The sequence below is a fragment of the Microtus pennsylvanicus genome, chromosome 2 (genome assembly GCF_037038515.1).
Source record: "Microtus pennsylvanicus isolate mMicPen1 chromosome 2, mMicPen1.hap1, whole genome shotgun sequence".
Classification (NCBI taxonomy): Eukaryota; Metazoa; Chordata; class Mammalia; order Rodentia; family Cricetidae; genus Microtus; species Microtus pennsylvanicus.
The window spans coordinates 65,316,040-65,338,589 of record NC_134580.1 but is presented as its reverse complement, the minus strand read 5'-3'; the positions used below and the strand labels follow the sequence as shown (position 1 = coordinate 65,338,589).

At 41.9% G+C, this 22,550-nt stretch overlaps 1 protein-coding gene across 5 annotated transcripts in view; it reads left to right on the top strand.

The window, feature by feature from the left end:
• Mtdh (metadherin) overlaps positions 1–12,456 on the top strand; it is a 54,377-nt gene extending 41,921 nt beyond the window's left edge. For 3 of the 5 annotated variants that reach the window (XM_075961225.1, XM_075961224.1, XM_075961222.1), the window contains 5 exons: positions 2,288–2,412; positions 4,331–4,444; positions 7,426–7,566; positions 8,936–9,092; positions 9,643–12,456. In XM_075961225.1, the coding sequence (XP_075817340.1) occupies positions 2,288–2,412; positions 4,331–4,444; positions 7,426–7,566; positions 8,936–9,092; positions 9,643–9,713 (608 nt within the window). In that variant the 3' untranslated portion in view covers positions 9,714–12,456. The remainder of the gene's footprint in view (positions 1–2,287; positions 2,413–4,330; positions 4,445–7,425; positions 7,567–8,935; positions 9,093–9,642) is intronic. The other 2 variants (XM_075961223.1, XM_075961221.1) reach the window with 1 other exon arrangement.
• Positions 12,457–22,550: the final 10,094 nt, after the last annotated feature.

The following is a 22,550-nucleotide window of genomic DNA, read 5'->3' as shown; positions in this document are numbered from 1 at the left end:
TTTGAGATCCTCTAGCATTATCGTTAGCAAATGCTGGTATAAGATGAGCAGTTGACTCATCTGTTTGTGCTTATAAAATGACTGTATTTAAGATATATCAACTATTATATTATTGGAGTTGGGATGTAGTCATTGTAGGACATTTGCCTGTTATGGGCAAGGCACTGAGTTGAATCCTTAGCATTTAAAACAAAAAGAAGTATATCTCATGGAGATTTCTCCAAAATCCATCAGTTTTAACTGATTTTAATGTCACCATTGATAGTTCACACAGTAGCTGCCCTTGTTGAACATTTACTGCATCTTACATCATCCTGTCAGAACTGCATGAAGTTGGTATAGAGCCCCTTAAGATTAAGAAATTTAGCCAGGTAGGGTGATGCATGTCTCAAAGAAAAGAAAAGAAAAAGAAGAAAAAGCCGGATTTGGTGGTGAATGCCTTTTGTTCCAGCACTTGGAGGCAGAAGTAAACATATCTGAATTCGAGGCCAACCTAGTCTACAGTGTGAGCCAAGGATACACAGAAAAGTCCTGTCTTGAAAAAAAGAAAAAGACGAAAGGGGGAGGGGTTTTGACCAGTTACATCACATTAAGTGATAAAGGGTTATTAATGGACATTTATTTCACAATACAGCCCATGTTCTTAACCTCTGAATTAGTACTGGCAGAACATCATATCCATCTGCTTGTGATACGTGATAATAAATTTTGAGACAGGAAAGGATTGCCTTTTCTGTAGCATACTTCACACTTGTAATCACTTGTTGCTCATTTTCCTGACCCAAAGTTCTGCTTATTTAAAAGTCTTCTATCGTCTTGAGACTTAGCCCAACCCCACCGTTCTGATTTCCACAGTCCTCTGGTAGAATGTGCCACTCTTTTCTTCTCAGGTTTACGCATCTCCACTGAATAGTGAGACCATTAGCTGCATAGTGGCTTCTGCATACTTATTTGTTTTAGACTATTGAACCTACTTAATGTGGTTCTGCTGCATGGTTAGAGCCTAATAAGGAACTGTCCCATGAGTAGATGAACTTCAATTCTGAGAAGATATACTTGCTATTGATATGTGTCTTTCTCACATAAATTTGTGATCATAATGGGCAAAAGGTTTTGTGTTTTGTTTGGCTTATCTTTGTTTTGTTTTTTGTTTGTTATTTTCTGTGAGTGTTCTCTCAGATCATTGTTGGGTCTTCTCAAATGTGTGTTAAAACTTTTATGAAGATCTATGAGTATCTTTCCTATAAAAAGTAAAAAGTTAGCCTCGGAAAACTAAAATGGCATTAAGCATACAATAGGCAAATTTGTCTCCTTGATCCTAAAATACGTCCTAGTCATGTTTGGCATTACACTAGGAACAGGTCACCGGAACAGATTAGAAATCCCAGAAGCAGTGAAATATGTATAGCTTAGTATTTATTAGTAGCAGTAGTAGCATTATGGGAAATTATTGGACTTCTTTCAGTTAAACAATGCTAGGAAAGGAAGACTTATGACCATTTGGAAGTAAAGTGTAACCTCTGTTATCTTAAACAAAACTTGACTGTAAGCAGATACTATAAGAGTGTATGTGGGAGTGGATGGTTTGTAGGGAAAAGAGAGAAGCATCCCCTCTGGGAATCACTTCGCCAAGGAAAATTGTAGGCTTGTGCATTGACCAGTGGTAGCTTCCTAAGTAAAATATTAGTGCTTCTGGAGTGAAAGACAGGAATTCAGACAGTTAGAGTGAAGCTGTTTTTGAGATTAGGCTGCCCAAGCCCTGCAAGTTCTCGAATACTTTTAGAGTCATCAGTAACTAATAGAAGAGGAAAGAAAGCAGTTTGTCGTGATTTGCTAAATTTGAAGAACCTAAATCTTAAAGAGCTTATAAAGATGGGAGGAAGTGTATTACAAGGTGACCAGAGGGTATAGAATTTTGGTACTACAATTAAAGCTTAATTCTATGCCCTAGAAAACAAATTGGTTACAAAAATATGACCAGACCTTAGGCTAGGTTAAAGATGGACAGAGGGAAAAGTGCAGGTTTAGAAGATTGACAAAGGGGAGGGAGTCACGTTAATAACTAATAAGTGTGTCTCGCGGATCTAAAAGTTTTGCTTAATCTTGTGCCTAGCAGCATTTGGACAAAGGCTATCACATTTCCACTTTTTGCTAGCTCTTAAAATATGCCCAGGGGGTAGAAGAATAGTTTTAAATTACAGCCTAATTCAACATAAAGGATTTTTAGTGTTTGAATTTTAGCTTCTGGCAGAATGACAGATAACTAATTCACATTGTTAACTTTTAGATGGTTTGTCTTCTGCTGATCCCAGCTCAGACTGGAATGCACCAGCAGAGGAGTGGGGAAACTGGGTAGATGAAGAAAGAGCTTCACTTCTGAAGTCCCAGGAACCGATCCCTAATGATCAAAGAGTAAGTATAAGGAATTAAGTGATGATTATTTGTTAAAGAGACTGAGGACTGCCAGGAATCGGCGACACACACCTTTAATCCCATCTCTTGAAAGGCACGTGCAGGCAGAACTCTGGAAGTTCAAGGGCAGCCTGGTCTATAGAGTGAATTCCAGAATAAGCACCCATCAACATGGGGGGGAGGGGGTTTAGACCACAGAGGCAGAGACAATTGAGTCTCAGGAAGGAGGACATGCTGAACAATTTAAGAAACAGCAGAAGGAGCAGGGCGGTGGTGGCGCACGCCTTTAATCCCAGCACTCAGAGGCAGAGACAGGCGGATCTCTGAGTTCGAGGCCAGCCTGGTCTACAGAGCTAGTTCCAGGACAGGAACCAAAGCCACAAAGAAACCTTGTCTCGAAAAAAAAAAGCAGCAAAGTGGTTAGGGACATTAGGCCTGAAGATTGTCACTGTATTTACTTCCTGGGAATTTAGATCATTTTCATTACAGATTTTGGAGTCAGGGTTAGGGGTATAACTGTTTTAGAGCATGTGCTTAGCGTGTACAATGCCCTGGGTTCAGTCCTTATCCAAAAAAAATCGTGAGCTAAAAGCCATATTTCAGAAAATTGAGTACTTAAGAGGTTAGTGTTGGGGACTGGAGTGATGTGGCTCAAGGGTTAAAATCATTGGCTGCTCTTACAGAGGACCAGATTTGATTCCCAACACCCACTTGGTGGCTCACAACCATCTGTAACTCCAATCCCCAAGGTATCCAACACCTCTGGCACCAAACACATCAATCTGGTGCACAGACTGGCAAAACATCACACACATAACTTTTTTTTTCCCCCAGAGAGAAATACTAGCAAATAAAAAGTTCAGAGGAAAAACTAGGTAGATAGGACTGGAGGAGAGGCAGTAGGTGACAGCAACACATAGTATGGAGGCAATGGTGATAGCGATTTTAGCACAGGTGGCAGACTGCCATGGATTCTGATGTGTTCCTGTGCTCTGCAAATAACGTTTGGACAGTATAGAAATGAACTTCATTTGTACACATAGCGTGGGAAGGGCTGAGGAGGTCTCTGGTAAAGTGCTGAGACCTGAGTTAAATCCCCAGAACTCACATGAAGCCACGCCTGGTAGCACAGATCTTTAATCACTGTGATTCTATAGCAAGGTGGGGGGTGGAGACAAGAGAGAGAGCCAATAGGTAGCATTGAACAATAAAAAGATTCTGTCTTAAGATACAAGACAAGAAGTAACACCTAAGTTGCCCTCTGACTTCCATGCCGGTGCCGTGGTACAAATGGGACTAGTCATACAAACACAGATATGCACACGTGTATGTATATATACGCGGGGGTTGGGAGAAGTTGGCCTTGAGATGGATCATAATTTGCTAGCCTCTGCATTAATATATCTGTAAATGAGAAGGATCTAGAGTAAAGTTTGAGGTCTAGAGAGAAATAGGGATATTTGTGCTGCTCAGTGTTAGATCTCTTGCCTAGTATATGTGCAAAGCCTTAGATTCAATTCTTTAACACTGGCAAAGACAAGAAAACGCAAAAAGGGATGAATTAAAGCTATATTAAATTAAATATGAATAGACGCTTGAAAATGCACTAAAGCTTTGAGCAAGATCTAAGTGATACTGTATATTTCTATAAAATTTTGTCCTACCTAAATTTATAGGAAATTGAATGGACACAAAATTCAAGGTAATAGTCCTTTCCTGGAAGTATGATAACGACGGGATCTAAAGTCCTGTTTTCATCCAGTGAGTTTAAGTAATGTTTTATTAAAATTTTGTTTGTCGTAGCTTATTCTTATTTAGATTTTGGAAAATAAAGACCAAACATAACTGAAATTATTTCACAGTAATTGTTGTAATATAAGTGTAGCCAGTGGAGTTTACTTCAGTATTGTGCTTTTAGCATCAGGTCTCAGATGATGATAAAGAAAAAGGAGAGGGAGTTCTTCCAACTGGAAAATCTAAAAAGAAGAAAAAGAAAAAGAAGAAGCAAGGTGAAGATAACGCTCTCTCACAGGTAAAGTTCCTCAACAGTGAGTGTTGGTTGTCATACACCCATTGTGGGTGATACGGAAAGGTGATGAAGACACTAAGAATATGTAGAGATAAATGGCAGCGTGTGAACCATCTGTAAAAATTATGTTGTGCCTACGTGTGTGTATGTGTGCCACATGTATCCTAGTGTCCACCGAGGTCAGAAAAGGCTATCAGATCCCCTGGAACTGAAGTTATGGATGGTTGTGAGCCACCATGAGGATGATGGTAATCGAACCCAGCTCTCTTAGAGCAACAAGTGATCCTAGCCGCTCAGCCATCTCTCCTGCCCTCTCCAGTGAGTTTAAAAGAAAGTTGGGCATATTAGGGAACTGCTACATAATATTAGTATAATAAAAATTGTATTACCCTGGGACTGGAGAGATGGCTCAGCAGTTAAGAGCACTGGCTTCTCTTCCAGAGGTTCTGAGTTCAATTCCTAGCAACTACTTTGGTGACTCACAACCATCTGTAATAGGGTCTGATGCCCTCTTTTGTCATGCAGGCATACATGTAGAGCACTCATACATAAAATATTAATAAATAAATAATTTTTTAAGAATTGTGTTATCCTAAAAAAAATGTCAGAGATTTACACCTTTAAAACTAAATCAAATTGCACATGTACTTTTTTTGTTGTTGTTTTGTTTTTTTTGTTTGTTGTTTTTGTTTTTTTTTTGTTTTTCAAGGCAGGGCTTCTCTGTAGCCTTGGTGCCTTTCCCGGAACTAGCTCTTGTAGACCAGGCTGGCCTCGAACTCCCAGAGATCCGCCTGCCTCTGCCTCCCTAGTGCTGGGATTAAAGGCATGCACCACCACCGCCCGGCACGTGTACTTTTTTTTATTATGGAATGATTAGGCAGGAAAGGCAACACAAGGTCACACATGGAGAAACAAATCTTTTATCCCAGCACTCGGGAGGCAGAGGCAGGCGGATCTCTGTGAGTTCGAGACCAACGTGATCTACAAGAGCTAGTTTCAGGACAGGCTCCAAAACCACAGAGAAACCCTATCTCGAACAACCAAAATAAAAAGAAAGAAACAAACAAATCTCAGAGCTTCTGTGCATATGCCTTTAGCTTCACCAGCACACGGGTGAAACAGACTGAAGTCCACTTCAGTTTCCCTCTCTACCTGCTTTCTAATCCTCCTCTTCAGGCGGGAACACCCCCCGGAACGTCATAGTCTGTTTCCTGCCTCCAAAACCAGCCAACACCATTTTTTGGCTCTCCATACTGCCAGCTAACCATGACCTTCCATATTCTTCAGAAGTAGTACACCAGGCTGGAGGCTGCCACCAGCCACTTGTCACTTTGCATCAGTGGGGTCAAGGATGCTATATCTCCAGAAAGCATCACTTTTTCCTGAGTCCTACCTGAACTCTTCCCCCTCCCTAGTCTCTGACTATTCCTAGAGAACCATTTCTTTATAAATGAAATTACTAGTTCATCATGAAGATAGGCAGGGATTTGGGAGGTGTATCATTTGATAAAGTACCTGCTATACAAGCACAATGCTTGAGTTCGGATCTCCAGAACCCACAGAAAAGGTGGACATGGTGTTGTGTGCGTGTAGTCTCAGCCTCAGCAGGGAAGGATGAGGTCTGAGATGCCATGTCCCTGAAGCTCATTGTCTAGCCGGTCTCACCAGATCAATGAACTTTGGGTTCAGCTATGTGCTGACCTTAAATTCACACCCGAATTGAATTGAGTTGCTGTCATATCACATTCCATAGAAACAGCAATATATTGGGGGAAATAGAAAAAGACAGGATCTCCTGAGTAAATTGGGAGGGGAACATGGGGACTTTTGGGAGAGGGTTGAAAGGAAGGGGAGAGGCAGGGAGGAGAGCAGAGAACAATGTAGAGCTCAATAAAAATCAATTAAAAAATGAAGTTTGGGAAAAAAATAAAACCACGTAAAGATGGAAAACACAGAATTTTTAAATGGCATTGGCTTATGTGTGTTTTTTTGGTTTTTCGAGACAGGGTTTCTCTGTGGTTTTGGAGCCTGTCCTGGAACTAGCTCTTGTAGACCAGGCTGGCCTCGAACTCACAGAGATCCGCCTGCCTCTGCCTCCCAAGTGCTGGGATTAAAGGCGTGCGCCACCACCGCCCGGCGGCTTATGTGTGTTTGCCTGTACCTGTGCCACAGCATGTGGTGGAGGTCAGAGGCCAACTTCTGAGAAGTCGATTGTCTCTACTGGGTAGGTGCTGGGGATCAGACTCGGGTTGTTGGGCGTGGTAGCAAGTACCTTTACCCACTGAGCCCTCTCGCTGCCAGGAAGGGAACTCTTGCCATCCTCTCGGGCAGCTGTTAGAACAGGCATAGAGTCTGACATTGCCATGCCTTGAAACTTTAAGTCTAAACAATGAACACAGGAAGCATTAAAACTTAGGCAGGACTTTAGAAATTTCCTGGGTGAACTTCTGTAGTTAAGGGAATAAAGGCAAAGAAATTAAGAGATTTGACCCTGGAATTATATGGATGTGTCATGTCATGGTCAGATTGGAGGTCTCTGTATATCCTTTGTAATGTGGATGTGTACATGTGAGTGAACACATTGCTCCTTGAAGAAGTCACTGAGTGCAACTCTGTTTTTAAAGTCTTGTTTCCATTATCAGCCTCTTTGCTGTATGCGCCTTTTAAATTGAATGTTAGTTTATTCTCTTTGAGTTGGATTATTTAATTAGAATGGTTACCAGTCTGGGGATGGGGGGTGTTAGTATATGTAATTTAAGGGGACAGGATTTGAGACAGGATTGCACTCCCATCCAGGCTGGCCTTGATCGTGAAGCAGTCCCTCTGCCTTGACCTCCAGGTGTAGGGATTACAGGCATGATCTCACCATACCTGGCTTGACACCTTTTTTAAGTGAATTTGTTTTCTCAGGGTGTCTTTGGAACAAAGTGAATTTTAATCAGTAAAGAATGAAGTTTAACCTCACAGGCTGCTTTCTTCTGCAGGACACAGAAGAACTAGAAAAAGACAATGGAGAAGAGCTTCCTGTGAATACCTCCAAAGCCCATCCAAAACAGGAGAGAGTGTTTTCCCTGAAGACCATGAGCACTAGTGATCCAGCTGAAATACTCGTCAAAAATAGCCAGGTGATTTTTTTAAAGAATAATAAGGTTTTCTTGACTTAATAGTTACATAGTAATTCACATTTTATTGAAGTACTATGCAAGTATATGCCATTCTGAGTAGTGTGGTAGAATGTCATGCTGTGTAAGGACATCACCTGGGTACTCATCCATGTTATCAGATTGGTTGTTAAACTACATTGGTGCGTATGTGCAGTAACCCTTTTATTTTACATAATAATAGCTACCAAGCACAGAGAAATCCTTAATATTGCTGTGACAAGTTACCACCCTACTCTTCTAATCTCATTACTAGACCCAAGAGTCTGAAGGTCTGTACTGGTTGTTTGTTTGTTTGTTTGTTTTTTAATTTTTATTTATTATGTATTCAGTGTTCTGCCTGCATGTATCCCTGCAGGCCAGAAGAGGGCACCAAATCTCATTACAGATGGTTGTGAGCACATGTGGTTGCTGGGAATTGAACTCAGGACCTTTGGAAGAGCAAGCAAAGCTCTTAACCGCTGAGCCATCACTCCAGCCCACAAGCGCCACTGTTAGCAATATTTCTGCTTCTTAGAGAGGAGACTAGGGCAGATCAGCAAGAAGGATGCCCTAAGCTCAAAGCCAGCATAGGCCAGTATGGGCTAATTCACTGGGGGTCTCAAAAAAAAAAAAAACTTAAATAGGTAAATAAAAGTAATTCACTATTTTTGTCTTTTTAACAGTTTTGATTAGGTCAGAGTTGGTGGAAATTAATTGAACTTTTCTAAAATGCTATTTACAATGAAACAGAAGCATAAAAAGTTGAAGTAGGATTAGTCTCTTTTATTTGAGATTTATTAGCTATTTTAATTTCTTTTTCATTTTTGTGGGTTTTTTTTTTTTTTTTTTTTTTTTTTTTTTTTTTTTTTGAGACAGGATTTCTCTGTTTAGCAGCCTTGGCTGTCCTGGAACTGGTTTTGTAGGCCAGGCTGGTCTCAAACTCACAGAGATCCACCTGCCTCTGCCTCCTGAGTGCTGGGATTAAAGCCGTGCATGCCCCATCTCCCATCCCCCCATCCATAGGTAGGCAAGATAGCAATGCACCACACTAAATGGATAGCCCACTCTTCCTGTCAGGTAGCCCAAATTGGTAGAGGTTATTTTTTAAAGCATCCCCCAAAAAATTAGCCTTTGGTAATTTTAACTTGTATGTTTATCTTACTATATTCATAGATGTTGTAGATGATGCCTTGTTTAGTTATATCACTAGAGGGCAGAAATGAGGTACAGTGCTACCTATAAACTAGAAACCACTTTAATTTTGCTTGCTGCTAGTCTCTGGATATTGCTATAATACTTAATATTATATGAAATTTATACAAAATTCTGAAATGATTTTATTCCAAAATAGCCTATCAAGACTCTTCCACCTGCTGTCTCTACCGAGCCATCTGTCACCTTATCCAAAGGTGACTCTGACAAGAGCTCTTCCCAAGTGCCATCGATGTTACCAGACACAGACAAACCCAAGTCAAATCCTAAGCAAAATAGTGTGCCTCCCTCGCAGAGTAAGTGCTTTGTTTGTCTTCTTGCATTTTTTCTTACATCGTGTAAAGGTTCTGATCTTAGGTTTCTGGTAGGATAGTAGAGCACGCCCGCCTTCTGGAAATGTGTGGTTCTTTGAAACTTCGCAGAATTGAGTTGTGAGGGCCAGTGCTAAGATAACACGACCAGTGAAGATTGGAGATGCTGTCTTGGCTTTTTGCCCTTCTCCTTTGCTCAAGTTCCTGAGGCTGCCTGCTACTCTCCTCATCTCCTGCTGCCAAGAACACAATAGTGCTCCATCTCAGAGAGAGGCGGGAGGGAGGGGAAGAAAAAAAAGAAAGTTATCTGTGGGCTGACATTAGCTGAGTATAAGCAGTTACAGTTAAAACCTTGGCTTGAAAAGAAAGGAAACAGAGACTGGCAAACTTGAAAACATCCAAGACTGGAAAACTTAAAACATAAAATTTGAACATTTAAAAGTTTCTTAGTAGTTGTTACTTTTATATTGATTCATACTGGCTATCCTCCTTATATTTTTCTCTCCTCACCCTCCCCCCCTTTTTTTTCTCTTAGCCAAGTCTGAAACTAACTGGGAATCTCCAAAACAAATAAAAAAGAAGAAAAAAGCCAGACGGGAAACGTGAATTTTTTTTTTCCTGAATTGGACATGTGTTTACAAACACTGTCTTGAAGATTATGCTGTTTATGCAATAATTTGTGAACATGTACAGAGTTTTATATAAATTTAAACCAATTTTTAAAACAAAACTGAATTGAACACCATAAAATGGAATCAAAGGAAAGTTAATTTATGAGATTAAGAGGTGAACAGAATACATACTACAGTGCTGGAAGACACTTGGGAGAATCTTTTCAATTGAACGAGAATGATCCTAATTGAAGAATATTATCTGGTTTTACAACAGTTCCCTGTTTACAACAGATTGTGCCCTCTCATCTGCAGCTGAGGAACAGTGGATTCTGATTAGAAAGAAGGCCGCCTAGAAACCAGTAGGCAGCTCCTTGGAACTTATGCACGAACTTAGACCATTTGAATCTGTTTTATGCTTAAATCAAAGTGCTTCGATCAAATGCGTGATCTGCCATATCTTTACATATTTGTTGTAGCAGTTTGTATGAAAAGAATCACAAGTGCAAATAAAGAGGCATCTATCATTTGTTAACTAAACTGTCTTGGTTTAGTTTACAGTTCTTAAAAAGTTCTTAATTAAAACATTGAAAAATGCAATTGACTTGTATGGCTTAAAAAGTTATTTTTGATAGTCTTACATTACTTGAATTATTCAAAGTAACAGTATATTTTAAATTAAGAAAGGTAAACTATATTATTTGTTCAATATGATTAAGACTGAGACTAACAAATAATGCTCTTGTTTATGATTTGAAAACTTTCAGGCAAAATCCAAACTTAATATTTTCCTTTCCCTAGCAGTTTTTCCAGTGTCAATTCTTAGTTGCTAGTAATTTTTTTTTACTTTGAAAATGAAGTAATTTACAACTTTTGAACATATGATGGAGAACGGAAAAGTAGTCAGACAGCTTTAATTGACATTGTCGAGACCTCCAGTTATCAGGAATACATTTTTTACTGCCTTAACCTGTAGTGTGCAGAATATGCATCAGTTTCTTGAAGGGGATTCATGTTTTTCTAAGAATTTTCATGTACCTATTGCAATTGTGGTCAAAAAAGGAACATTTTCTGCTTGGAACTCTTGGTTTAGATGACGTATGTTCTGTCACCATTTTTAGGCACTGTGTGATCTCCAGGAAACTGGCAGGCCTAACTGTTGATGGTGCATGCGTGGCCATGTGCACTGTAAATAGCCTTTACCAACCGTGTTCGACAAGGACCACACTTAACACCACTTACAAATCGTGATAAGAAAAAAGCCATGGTTTATTGATGTGAGTGGCGCCGGGAAAGAACCTGATTAAAAGCTATAACCAATGGTACTGATCTATCCATCAAAATTGTCTTTCTGTTTGACTGTAGTTTAATGATATTTTCAGCTGGGAAAGCTACCAGATGTAAAATGGTTTAGTTCTGCTGAAGACTGGCCTTACTAATGGATAGCTTTCCTCACAAGCAATTAACAGCTTTTTTTCAGGTGTTAGCATCTGTTTCAGGAACACGGCAGTGTGTTTACATGTCGTCAGAAGTGTTGTTTGAATGGGATTTCTAAATTAACTTGTTTAAATAAATTCAGAAATGGAAGCATTGTTTTTATTTGCTTCGATATTGGGGTAAATAATAGCTGATACGCCAGGATTGGAGCCTTCAGGTGGCTCTGTGAACTTCACGTTCCCTTGGGGGCTGCCACATTGTGTCCCGGGGGACTTGGATGAGGAGTCTGCACTTTCAGAGTGTGCCAAAAGGTCAGTGCTCAGAAGTTTAGTTGAACTCTCTCAACTCTACCTCACTGTTCCTTTTTCTTTTAATTCTTTGGGCTAGGTCAAACGTGAAACTTTATTTTTCCCAATTCAGTCACTTCCTGTAGGAGGCGGCACCTACACCAGGTACCAACAATACCGTCTTCGTGAGCAGCAATGTGTCATGGGAGTAGACCAAGCACAGTGGTACCCTGGGTGGGTCAGTGTGGAGATGGCCTCTGTGCCTTCCTTCTCTCTGGCTTATGAGCCAGGCTATTTTGTTTTTCAGAAGGCAGCTATTCAAGTGTTTGTTGCTCATTGCCTCTTTATTGATCTTTATGTAGCAGGACAGTGATTTCTTGTCACTAAACAGAGGAACTGGTTTCTGTCATCAACCCAGAAAACACTGAAACCTAGGTAATGGCGATTAAGGGGGTGGCAATAAAGAGGGCCTGCTGTTTTGTGCTGGCTGGGGTGAGGGCCCCTAAAGCCACCTGCCTCCCTGCCATGGGTGTGGCCATATTAGAGTTCTCCAACTGCATTCTCCCCATCCGTGCCCTAAATTGAGAAACAGTTGAGAGAGTCCAAAAAGAAAGTATTGAAATAAAATTTCATTAATGTAATTTACCATGTTTAATTTGTGCATGTATTTTATTGGGGAGGGAAAGTTGGAATAATTTATCCAAACCTAATGGTATTATTTCATAGGTTAATCCAGTTTGTATTTGAGTTAAAGTTCCCAGAGGGTATTAATTAATTGCAGAATTTAGTTTTTCTTAATTGAAAACAGTCCTCTATTAATATAGTATGAAATATCAAAATTTAGCAGTTAGGTTCTAAAGTGTCTAATGGCTGTCTTAAGGTTTTCCTGTAAACTCATTGCACAAACTGGAATTGGAATTGCTTTCAAAAGATTTGGGGAATGAAAATATGTCATGTGTAAGATGCACTGAGTGTTGTAAATAAAACAAACCGGCTTTGTTTTGTTTGTTTAAATTGCTTCTTACATTCTCTGTGGGAAGGGACTTTGCCCTTTTCTATTGTGGTCTGGTAAGATAACAGACGGTTGGTGGGTGGCACATGCCTTTAATTCCAGCACTCAGGAGGCAGAGTCAGCTGGATCTGAGTTTGAGGCCAATCTGGTCTATAAAGTAAGTTTCAGGACAGTCAGAGCTACACGGTAAAACCTTGTCTCAAAAAAACAACAAAAAGTCAGGTTTTTTGTTCATGGGTTTTGTTTTTCCTTTCTGTTAAAACCATGGTTTCGGGCTTTACTACCAAAGTCAAATGAGCAGCTACACCTGGCGTGTCTACCTTTAGTCCCTTATTGCTGTACTCAGGAGGCAGAGGCAGGCAGAGTGCAAGGCTAGCCAGAGCTACAGAGTGAGGCCTAATTCCTAAGTTCAAGGTTTACAGAGACGCTGCCTTTTAAGAGGACGCCTGTTGTCGATGTCTGGCTTACACATGGGCATGCATGCACACACAGACATACACATATAGAAAGGGTCTAGTAAGTAGCCCAGCGCTAGTGTTTGCGTACAGCACTTGGGATTCTTCTGTGTTGCTTCCTAATGATTGAGGACAGCCGCTTTCAGTACACTCTTTGTATCAGCACCTGAGCCCTATGGAAAAAAGCATTTCCCAGAAAAATGTTCATAGAAATTACACTGCAGACTTTGTTTTTGCAAAAGTTGCTTGATCTTCCCATCAGCCACACAGAATAGGGTGGTAGTGGCAAGGGATAGTTCTGGGGTTTTTTGTTGTTTTGTGTTTTTGAGACAGGATATATATATATATATATATATATATATATATATATATATATATATATATATATATATATATATATATATATATATATATATCTCACTATACCTGGTTCCCTTGTCTACTTAGATTCTGAAAGAATTTCTGTCAGTAACAGCCTTGGGGCTGGGAGGTTGACTGAGGTAAGAGTTTTAAGCACGAGCAGCAGGACTGTGGCTTGCTAGAGGCAGCCTGTTTGCAGGTTCCCAAAGAGACCCTCCCTCAGGGTCCCACTCTGGGCTGAGGACCGTGCACACCACCATACCCAGCAACTGTTTAAAACTCTCAAGACAGCTGAAACAATTACCACACTGTAATAAATGCCTAGCCATGCAAAATGGTTACAGTTTAAACTACCAGGCGGTAGTGACACACACCTTTAATCCCAACACTCAGAAGGCAGAGACAGGCAGATCTCTGAGTTTTGGGGCATCCAGGACTACACTTAGGAACCCTGGCTCAAAAAAACTAAAAACACTGCTGCTGTTCTTTCTAAATACCTTTAGCAGTACACAATTCTAACTCCAGCATCAAGACACACGTGTGTTGTATTACAGTATTGTGTGTCAGGGCACAAGCGTACGGTGACACTCATAAAGGTTAAGAGGACCCACTTCAAGAGATGTTTGCTGGTGGAGGCTATTCATTCCCAGCTGCCCAGACAAAATAATCACACGGGAATCTGTATTAATTAAACCACTGCTTGACCTATTAGCCTGTGCATATTTCTAGCTACCTCTTACATCTTAAACCTGTTTCCATTATTTTATATTTTACCACGAGGGTGGTGGTTTACTGGTAAAGTTCCCAGCTACAAAGCTTTCTGACTCTGCCTACTTTCTCCCAGCATTCAGCTTAGTTCTCCCCCCACCCCAGCTCTATTCTGCCTTGCTATAGGACCAAAGCAGCTTCTTTATTCATTAACCAATAAAAGCAACACCTATACAGGACTTTGCACACCAGAAGTCTTCTCTCCTTCCACCCTGTGGGTCCCAGGGATCAAGCTCAAGTCTCCAGCCTTGACAGCAAGCACTTTATCTACTGAGCCATCTTGCCCAAGCCATTTGTGTGTCTCTGCTTTCCCTTTAATTTGTACCAAATTTGTATTGGAAATATGTATTGTTAATCCCAAGAGAATAAGACCACAACCACAATTTAAAGCCAAATTTGAAGCAAGCTTTAATCAAATACTGACCAGGTAGATGGACTCTGGGAAATGATCCTGAGTCACGGTTTGCATTGGCTTAAGGAAAACCCATAATTCATTACATTTCCCATCAGGTTCAATCAAGGGCAAGCATACATACTGATGCACCTCCAGCCTACATTGGACAAGCTCCAGTATTTCTTGCCTGTGAACCTCCTGCCCTCACACGATCAAGCACCTCCAGTACAGATGGGCCAAACAAACTTGTTATCTCCATAAACAGCCCCCAGCATTTCAGAAACTATCTGTCCTTGGTCAGAGACATTTAAAACTTAAAATGTAATTTGGCTCTCACAATGTAACACTTGAAAACAATAAAAAAGTTCCTCTTAAAACCACCACTTGGCTTAAATGAAACATTGCCTGTATAGGAACTTCAGGAGTGAACTTGACTGTTTCATAATGGATGAAAATGGCTACTCTGAAATGCCTAACGTTGGAGAGAGGATCCCAGGTGATGTGTACTCTGGTCTCAGCCTATTCACTTAGCCACCCTTAAGACATTGAGTAAGTTCCTGAGTTTGCTTAGGTGCGACGGCTAGACGAGAGTGGTGTCCCAGAGGTCAAAGCTCTCCTAAGGGAGCAGCAAGTGCCCCACCTAGAGATTCTAGAGATCTGCCAAACACCAAAGAGACAGTGGTGTTTGGCACCAATGGTACAATAAATAACAAGTGTTGTTTTGAGACTTAAAGCAATGGAATTACAAATTAGTCTCTTCTAAAGTGCTTTTATTATTTAAAAATGGGAAGTTAATGTAACAATTCCCATATCTGATCAGAATTGAAATATCCCAAATAAAAGTGTGAGAAAACCTGCCTAAGCCTGGGCCTACAAAGGAGCCCTCCTGGCATTGGATGTGTCTCTTGGTAGAATCGGATCAAGGATGCATATGGAGTTGATATCAAAAATCTCTCATTTCATCATAAATTGTTGTGACTTTAGACTGAAAATGTATTTAACAAAATTCAGTAGCAGCTGGCAAGGTGGAGCACACCTTTACTCCCTGAGGTAGGTCTCTGAGTTCAAGGTCAGTTTGGTGTACTTAGTTTTGTTCAGCAGGGAAGCAGGAGTAGAAAGACCCTGTTTGGAAAAACAATTTAATAGCCAGGCCCCCACCCCAGCCCTTTTTAAAACTAAAGTGCAGCGCTGACAGTCTTCTATGCACTGGGAAGCTAAGGCAGGAGAACTTGGATTCAAGAGCAGCCTAGGTTGCATAAGGACGCCATCTCAAAGTAAAAGAAGTCATCTCAAAATCAGCTAGTCAACGAAGTCATTAAAGGAACTCCAATGATAAAACATTGAAAAAAGGTTATCGATAACTTTTTGATTATTAAAGAAGATAGTACCAATCGAACAGCACACTGAAATGGTGAATATATAAAACTCTAGACCCCTGATAGGAGACAAAAGTGGAAAATTTTCTAGTTACGTTAGTTAAAATGCTCACACAGCCAGCAACTGGGAGGCGGCAAAGGCAGATCTCAGAGTTCAAGGTCAGCCTGGTCTACAGGGTGAGTTCCAGGGCTACACAGAGAAACCCTGTCTAAAATATAAAGGAAAAAAAAGTTGGAAAGATGACTCAGTGGGTGAGACATTTGTTGTGCATGATAGAGAACCCCAGTTTGGATCCCCAGAACCCACCTAAAGCCAGTGTTTCTGTGATAGGATGGGAGACAGGACTCCCAGAAGCTTGGTGGGCAGCTAGCCTTTGGCAAAATGAGAGCCCCTGACTCAAGGTGAAAGGTAAGGGCTCACAGCTGGGGTTGTGCTCTGGCCTTCATGCCAAGGCAGTTTGCACTCCCAATGTGTGCTGATGTAAGAGGCTGGAGAGATGGTTACGGGGTTAATAGCAATGGCTCTCCTTCCAGAGGATACAGGTTCAATTCCCAGCACTGCTGTGGAATAATCCTTTTGTACACTATAAATTACAGTGATTGACTTAACAAAGCAACTGACTGGCCAGTAACTGGACAGGATAAGGTTAGGCAGGAAAACCAGACTAAGGACACTGGGAAGAAGGGCAGAGTCACAGGAGTCACCAACAAGGCAGGGAAGGGAAATAGGAGGTGCAAGATGAAAGAAGCAATGCCACATGGTAGAAGGTAGATTAATATGAATGGGTTCATTTAAGATGTAAGACTAGTCAGTAATAAGGCTGAGTTACCGGCCGAGCATCTATAATTAACACTAAGTCTCTTGTGGTTATGTGGGAGCGACTGCTGGGTCACAGGAAAACTCTGCCTGCACAGCACCTACCTGGTAGTCCACAACCATCTGTATATCCGGTTCTGGGGATCTGAAATTCTCCTCTGGCCTCTTTGAGCACAAGGCGTGCACATAGTATAGAGATCTATTTGCAGGCAAAACATGCATAGATAGAGAAAATTTTTTAATTTCTATTACAAACCAAGATTAATTGAAAAATTATCAAATACTAGGGAGATGCTCAGAAGAGCACTGGTTGTTCTTCCAAAGGACCTAGCAGCCCAATAGCCTCTCATTACATAAGGCACTGGTCCATAACAAACCAACCACTTGTTCACCCCATGCAAAGACTAAGCTCCAAGTAAGTCATAGATCCACTGTAAATTTTTTTAAAAAATCAAACCATAAAAATACTAAAAGAAAATACAGATCCAGGGAGACAGCTACCAAGCCTGACAGCTTGAACTCCATCCCCAAACCTACATGGTGGAAATAGAGAACATTCTGAAAGTTGTCCTTTGACAACTTTCTCTGCATACACACACACACACACACAAATAAAAAATATTTGTGGAGCTTTAAATAAAAAATGTTAATGAGTATGAGTGTTTGGCTACATGTATGCGTGCATACCACCACATGCATGCCTGGTACCCAAGGAGGTCTGAAGAGGGCATCAGACCGTCTGGAATGGGAGTTTTCAGATGTTGTCACCTGCCTGGTGGGTGCTGGGAACTGAATTCTAATCCTCTACAAGAGCGATGCATGTGTGAGGGAGGGAGGGACAGCGGGAGGGGGAGAAAGAAAGAAACGGGGAAGGGGAGAAGGGAGAGACAGAAGCTGCGGGGTGGGGGGGGGAGGGAAGGGAGGGGACGGGAGGAGAGGGAGAGGAAGGGACTGGACAGTCCATTACACCAACCACTCCTGAACTCCCTGCCTGAGGAGATTGCAGTGTGTCCTCTGAGCACATAGATAAACAGTGTATTTGTAAGCCTCGGGTTTTTTTTATATATGAAGTATAAAAATGATTTAAAACTGTAGAATGAGAACAAGACAGAAAACAGTAGTGATGCTTTAAGGGGCCCATCCAGTGTCTGAGCTTCGAGGCAGGAGAACTACAATCGGTCCAAGGGAGAAAAAGTCGTGCGTGGTTCCAGACTCAAAGCTTAGAATACTCTAAGCTCATATCAGTGGGCTTTACTGTACACACAGAGCAACCGAAGCCCATTTCAGGCCCAGAGTGGGAAGCCGCAACCTTGGCTCAGCGGTTAAGATGACTTCCAGCTCTTACTGGAGTTCCGCTCCCAGGGAGGGAGGCCCACGACTTGCTGTGACCCGAGCTCTGGAAGAGCCGATGACTTCAGAACTTCCCAGGCAAGGTATGTTGACGCTGGCCTTCTCCTCCTTCCTCCCCTCTCCCTCACCCTCTCAAAAACAAAATCTTCTTTTCTTTTTGAAAGGCCCCCAGTGGCTGCAGTTACAGGTCACCGATGAAGAGGAGGAAGGCGAGGATGTCTCTGACTGCAACTGACCTGACTGGTGAGCCCCGGGTATCTGTCCTCAGGAATCACAGGGCAGCTTTAAGAGTCTTTAGGAATCTGGACTGGAGACATAGTCAGTAATTAGAGCACATGCTGCTCTTGCATAAGACCTGGGTTCGGTTCCCAGCATTCAGGATAAGCCCCTCACAACCACTTACAACTCCAGCTCCGGGGGATCTGGTGCCTCAGCGATCCACTGCAACTCACGCGCGTGCGCGCGCGCGCACATGCACAAATAAAAGTAAATATTTAAATAAAATAACATTAAAAAATAATTCTGAGCCGGGCGGTGGTGGCGCACGCCTTTAATCCCAGCACTCAGGAGGCAGCAGCAGGCGGATCTCGTTGAGTTCGAGACCAGCCTGGACTACAAGAGCTAGTTCCAGAACAGGCTCTAAAACTACAAAAGTCTCGCGGGGGGCGGGCGGGGGGGTGTCTGAGACCACCACAAGAGGGCGCTCTGACCATGAGGAATTTCTCCTTGACGCTAGTCAGTTCCAAGGCTGCTTTTCAAACAAGAGGCTGCAAGCTGCCTGTGACCAGGTAAGACCTGAATAGACACCAAGGGCAAAGACCTGGAAGCCAGATTCCTTGCCTGAATTCCAACGTGGTTGTCCTCCTGCATCAGTGCCTCTGCTTACACCCTGGAGCTGTGTTTCAGTTACTTCCTGGTTTTCTCTCTTACACTGTTTCTTTGTAGTTTTATTTTTCCCCATATGGGTCTTTTTTTCTCATGTTCTAATTTCTGACATCATTCCCCACACACTTTTGTGTTCTCCTTTTCCCTCTCTGGTGACTAACCTTCACACTCACTCAAAAGATAATACTTTATTTTTTTTTTATTTATTTATTTTTTTTGGTTTTTCAAGACAGGGTTTCTCTGTGGTTTTGGAGCCTGTCCTGGAACTAGCTCTTGTAGACCAGGCTGGTCTCGAACTCACAGAGATCCGCCTGCCTCTGTCTCCCAAGTGCTGGGATTAAAGGCGTGCGCCACCACCGCCCAGCAATACTTTATATTTCATGTGTATGCATGCATGCCACAGGTCTGCGGGCATACTCAGAGGCCCGAAGAGGCCCCCAGGTTTCCTGGAGCTGGAGTTACAGGCTTGTGTGCACCACCTCATGTTACTGCTTCCCAAACTTAGGTCCTCTGGAAGAGAAGCAGGCACTTTTAAGTACGAACTACCTCTCTATCCCCCCAAATTAATATTTACTGGGTATGGCACACGCTTATAATCCCAGAATTAGGGAAGTGGAGGAGGGAGGTCATGTGTTCAAAGTCAGCCTTAGCTGTATACTGCACTTGAAGAGATGAGAAATGCATTATTTTTAAAAAGTAAAATCAAATACACCGAGCAGTAGTGGCACACATGTTTAATCCCACACTCAGAAGGTAGAGGCAGGTAGAACTCTGAGTTCAAGGTCAGCCTGACCTATAGCCAGAGATCAAGGACAGCCATGGCTACACAAAGAAACCCGGTCTACTGGTGTATCGTAACAGCAGGATGCCTGTTGCTTCACAGGGTATCTTGGGGGGTCTCTCCAGATCATTCCACAAACACCTACAATTGTTGGGCCCTAAAGCCCCACCAAGGAGGAGGTCGCCCCAAGAGACACTCACAACTCAGTTGATGCAATAGCAAGAGGAATTTTTATTCTGCCACGGCAGAGGTCCCCCAGCCTCGAGAGGAGAAGGACGCCTGCTTTGTCTATTACAAGCTCTTTTAAAGGAAAAAAACATAAAATCAGGGAGGGAGTAGTACAAAATCAAAGGGAAAGCCCAAAAATCATTTGTCTACCATTTTGACTAGTTCATTTAACGGTCAGCTAACTCTGTTTAATCAATGTTATGGTTACAAGGAGGAACCTTGATCAATGTTATGACGGTTACAGGGTCGTCTCACCCCAGTTCCAGGGCCCGGGTCTATAGAAAAAAGACTACAATGGAGATGGAAAGTACTCAAAGCTCTCGTGCACGCGTGGTTGGTTACCAGGGCCCTGGTTCCCAGGAAGGGGGGTGCAGTAGTGCTAAGGTGCCTCTAAGTCTTTCACAATCAGTTCTTTTTTACCACAGCACTGTTACTTAATCACCTAATCAGCTCCCTATGGAAGGACTTTTAGATTTGAACTCTTGATGCCAAGAGTTAATTGTTTACCTGTTAAATCCCTTCATGGCTAAGCATGGCTGAAGGTAAAAATCTTAGGTCGTGTCATTGATGTGGTGGGTGATATGGAAATTTGTAAGTTTGATAAATTTACTAGATTGCCCTGTGAGTGTTTCTATCACATATAAGAATCCCAAGAGTCAGCCAGGTGATGGTACGTTCCTTTAATCCCAGAATTTAGGAGGTAGAGAGGGTGGATCTTTGTAAATTCAAGGCCAGCCAGGTCTACAGAGTTCCAGGACTGCCAAGGACACAAAGAGAAACCCTGTCCCGAAAAAACAAACAGGAGGAGGAGGAGGTGGCAGCAGCGATAAAGAGTCAGGGGTAGTCGTTCACTTAACCTCTGCATCAGCTCTCCAGCCCCAAAACAAAACTTTTTTAAAGAGAGGGGAAAAAAAGAGTATTTTGTATGTGAATAATACAGAGTAATTCCCTTGAAAAGAGCTCAATCCTCTGTAGGTAGTTCACGCCTACAGATACTTGTTAATGTGTTACAAATGCACCACCGTCTGTTTAACCATCGGCTGGGAGATGTTTGTCATTTCCCGCTTTTAATGTTCTTTTTTTTAATTAAGCTTTAGTCGGTGAACATTCCTGTAGCTATTTTTGTATGAACAGAAGTTTCATGAATCTAAGATAAATGCTCTCGGATGTAATTACTTCGTTGTATGGTGATTGCTCATATAGTTTTATTGAAAAGCAAGAGGGCTGGAGAGATGTCTCAGCAGTTAAGAATGCAATGCATAATACTCCTGCAGAGGACCTGAGTTCAGTTCCAGCACCCACATTAGGCTCCTTGAAACTCCAGCTCCAAGGGATCTAACGCCCTCTTCTGGATTCCATGGGCACCTGCACTCACAGGTACACACATCCATACACACAGGCACACAGGCACACTATGAAAATAATAATAAATCTTTTGAAACAACAAAACCCATTAAAGTATTTTCTAGAGTGGCTGTACTATTTTACACTCCTAAACAGTGAGGCTTTGAGGTTGGGGTGGAGTCCAGCTGGTAGAGGACTTAGCTGGGGTGCAGGAGACCCTGGGTTCCACCCACCACACTGTATGACCTGGCATGGTGACACGTGCCAGGATCCGTGAGGTGGAGGTGGAAAGATAAGATGTTCAAGGTCATCTTCAACAACATAACAATTTCAGCTAAGTCTGGGACACATGAGACCCTGTCTCAAAAAAAAAAATATATATATATATATATATACATACACACAAACATACATATATACATGTGTGCATACATACATACGCAAGACCTTCAAAATAAGACTAACTTGAAATAAATCTAATTCCTATTAGGCTTTATTAGAATGAATATGCTAATGATAAGGAAAGTTCCGGAGTATTAGATTCTGCTGCTGCGTGATTGTTCATAAGCTCTACTTGTGGCCGGTTGACACGTTCCACTTGAAGCTTGAATGTGTCAGCAGTTTGTGAAAAGCCATTGCCTCAGGCATCTTTGGGTAGTGATAAAAGTGTGGGGAGGCCAGCAGGCTTTAACCTATCATAATAATTTGGGATACTTTTTTATTTTTAAAATAACCAGTATTTTTCATGGTGAAATGGTTAGTGCCATTGACCTTTCTGATTTCAAACCCTAAATTCTCTTAAATAATACAATTAAAATCAGTTGCCGAGCGGTGGTGGCGCACGCCTTTAATCCCAGCACTCGGGAGGCAGAGTCAGGCGGATCTCTGCAAGTTCGAGGCCAGCCTGGTCTACAAGAGCTAGTTCGGGATGGGCACCAAAGCTACAGAGAAACCCTGTCCCGAAAAAAAAAAGTATTTAAGGGGCCAAAGAGATGGCTTGACCATTAAGCACCTTGCTGCTCTTACAGGGAACCAGGGTTCTGTTGTCAACAGCTACATGGCAGCTTACCATCCTTAACTCCAGTTCCGTGTATGCACACAGTGCACATAGAACATACAGACAAATCACTCATACACAGAATAAAAGTAAATCTTAAGAAATCAGAATTATAACTGGTAGGTGGTGGTGCATGCCTTTAGTCCCAGTATTTGGGAGGCAGAGGCAGGCAGACGGATCTTTGAGAGTTTGAGGCTAGCCTGGGCTACAGATAGAGTTCCAAAACAGCCAAGGCTGTACAGATAAATCCTGTCTTGAAAAGCAAAAAACAAGCAAATAAA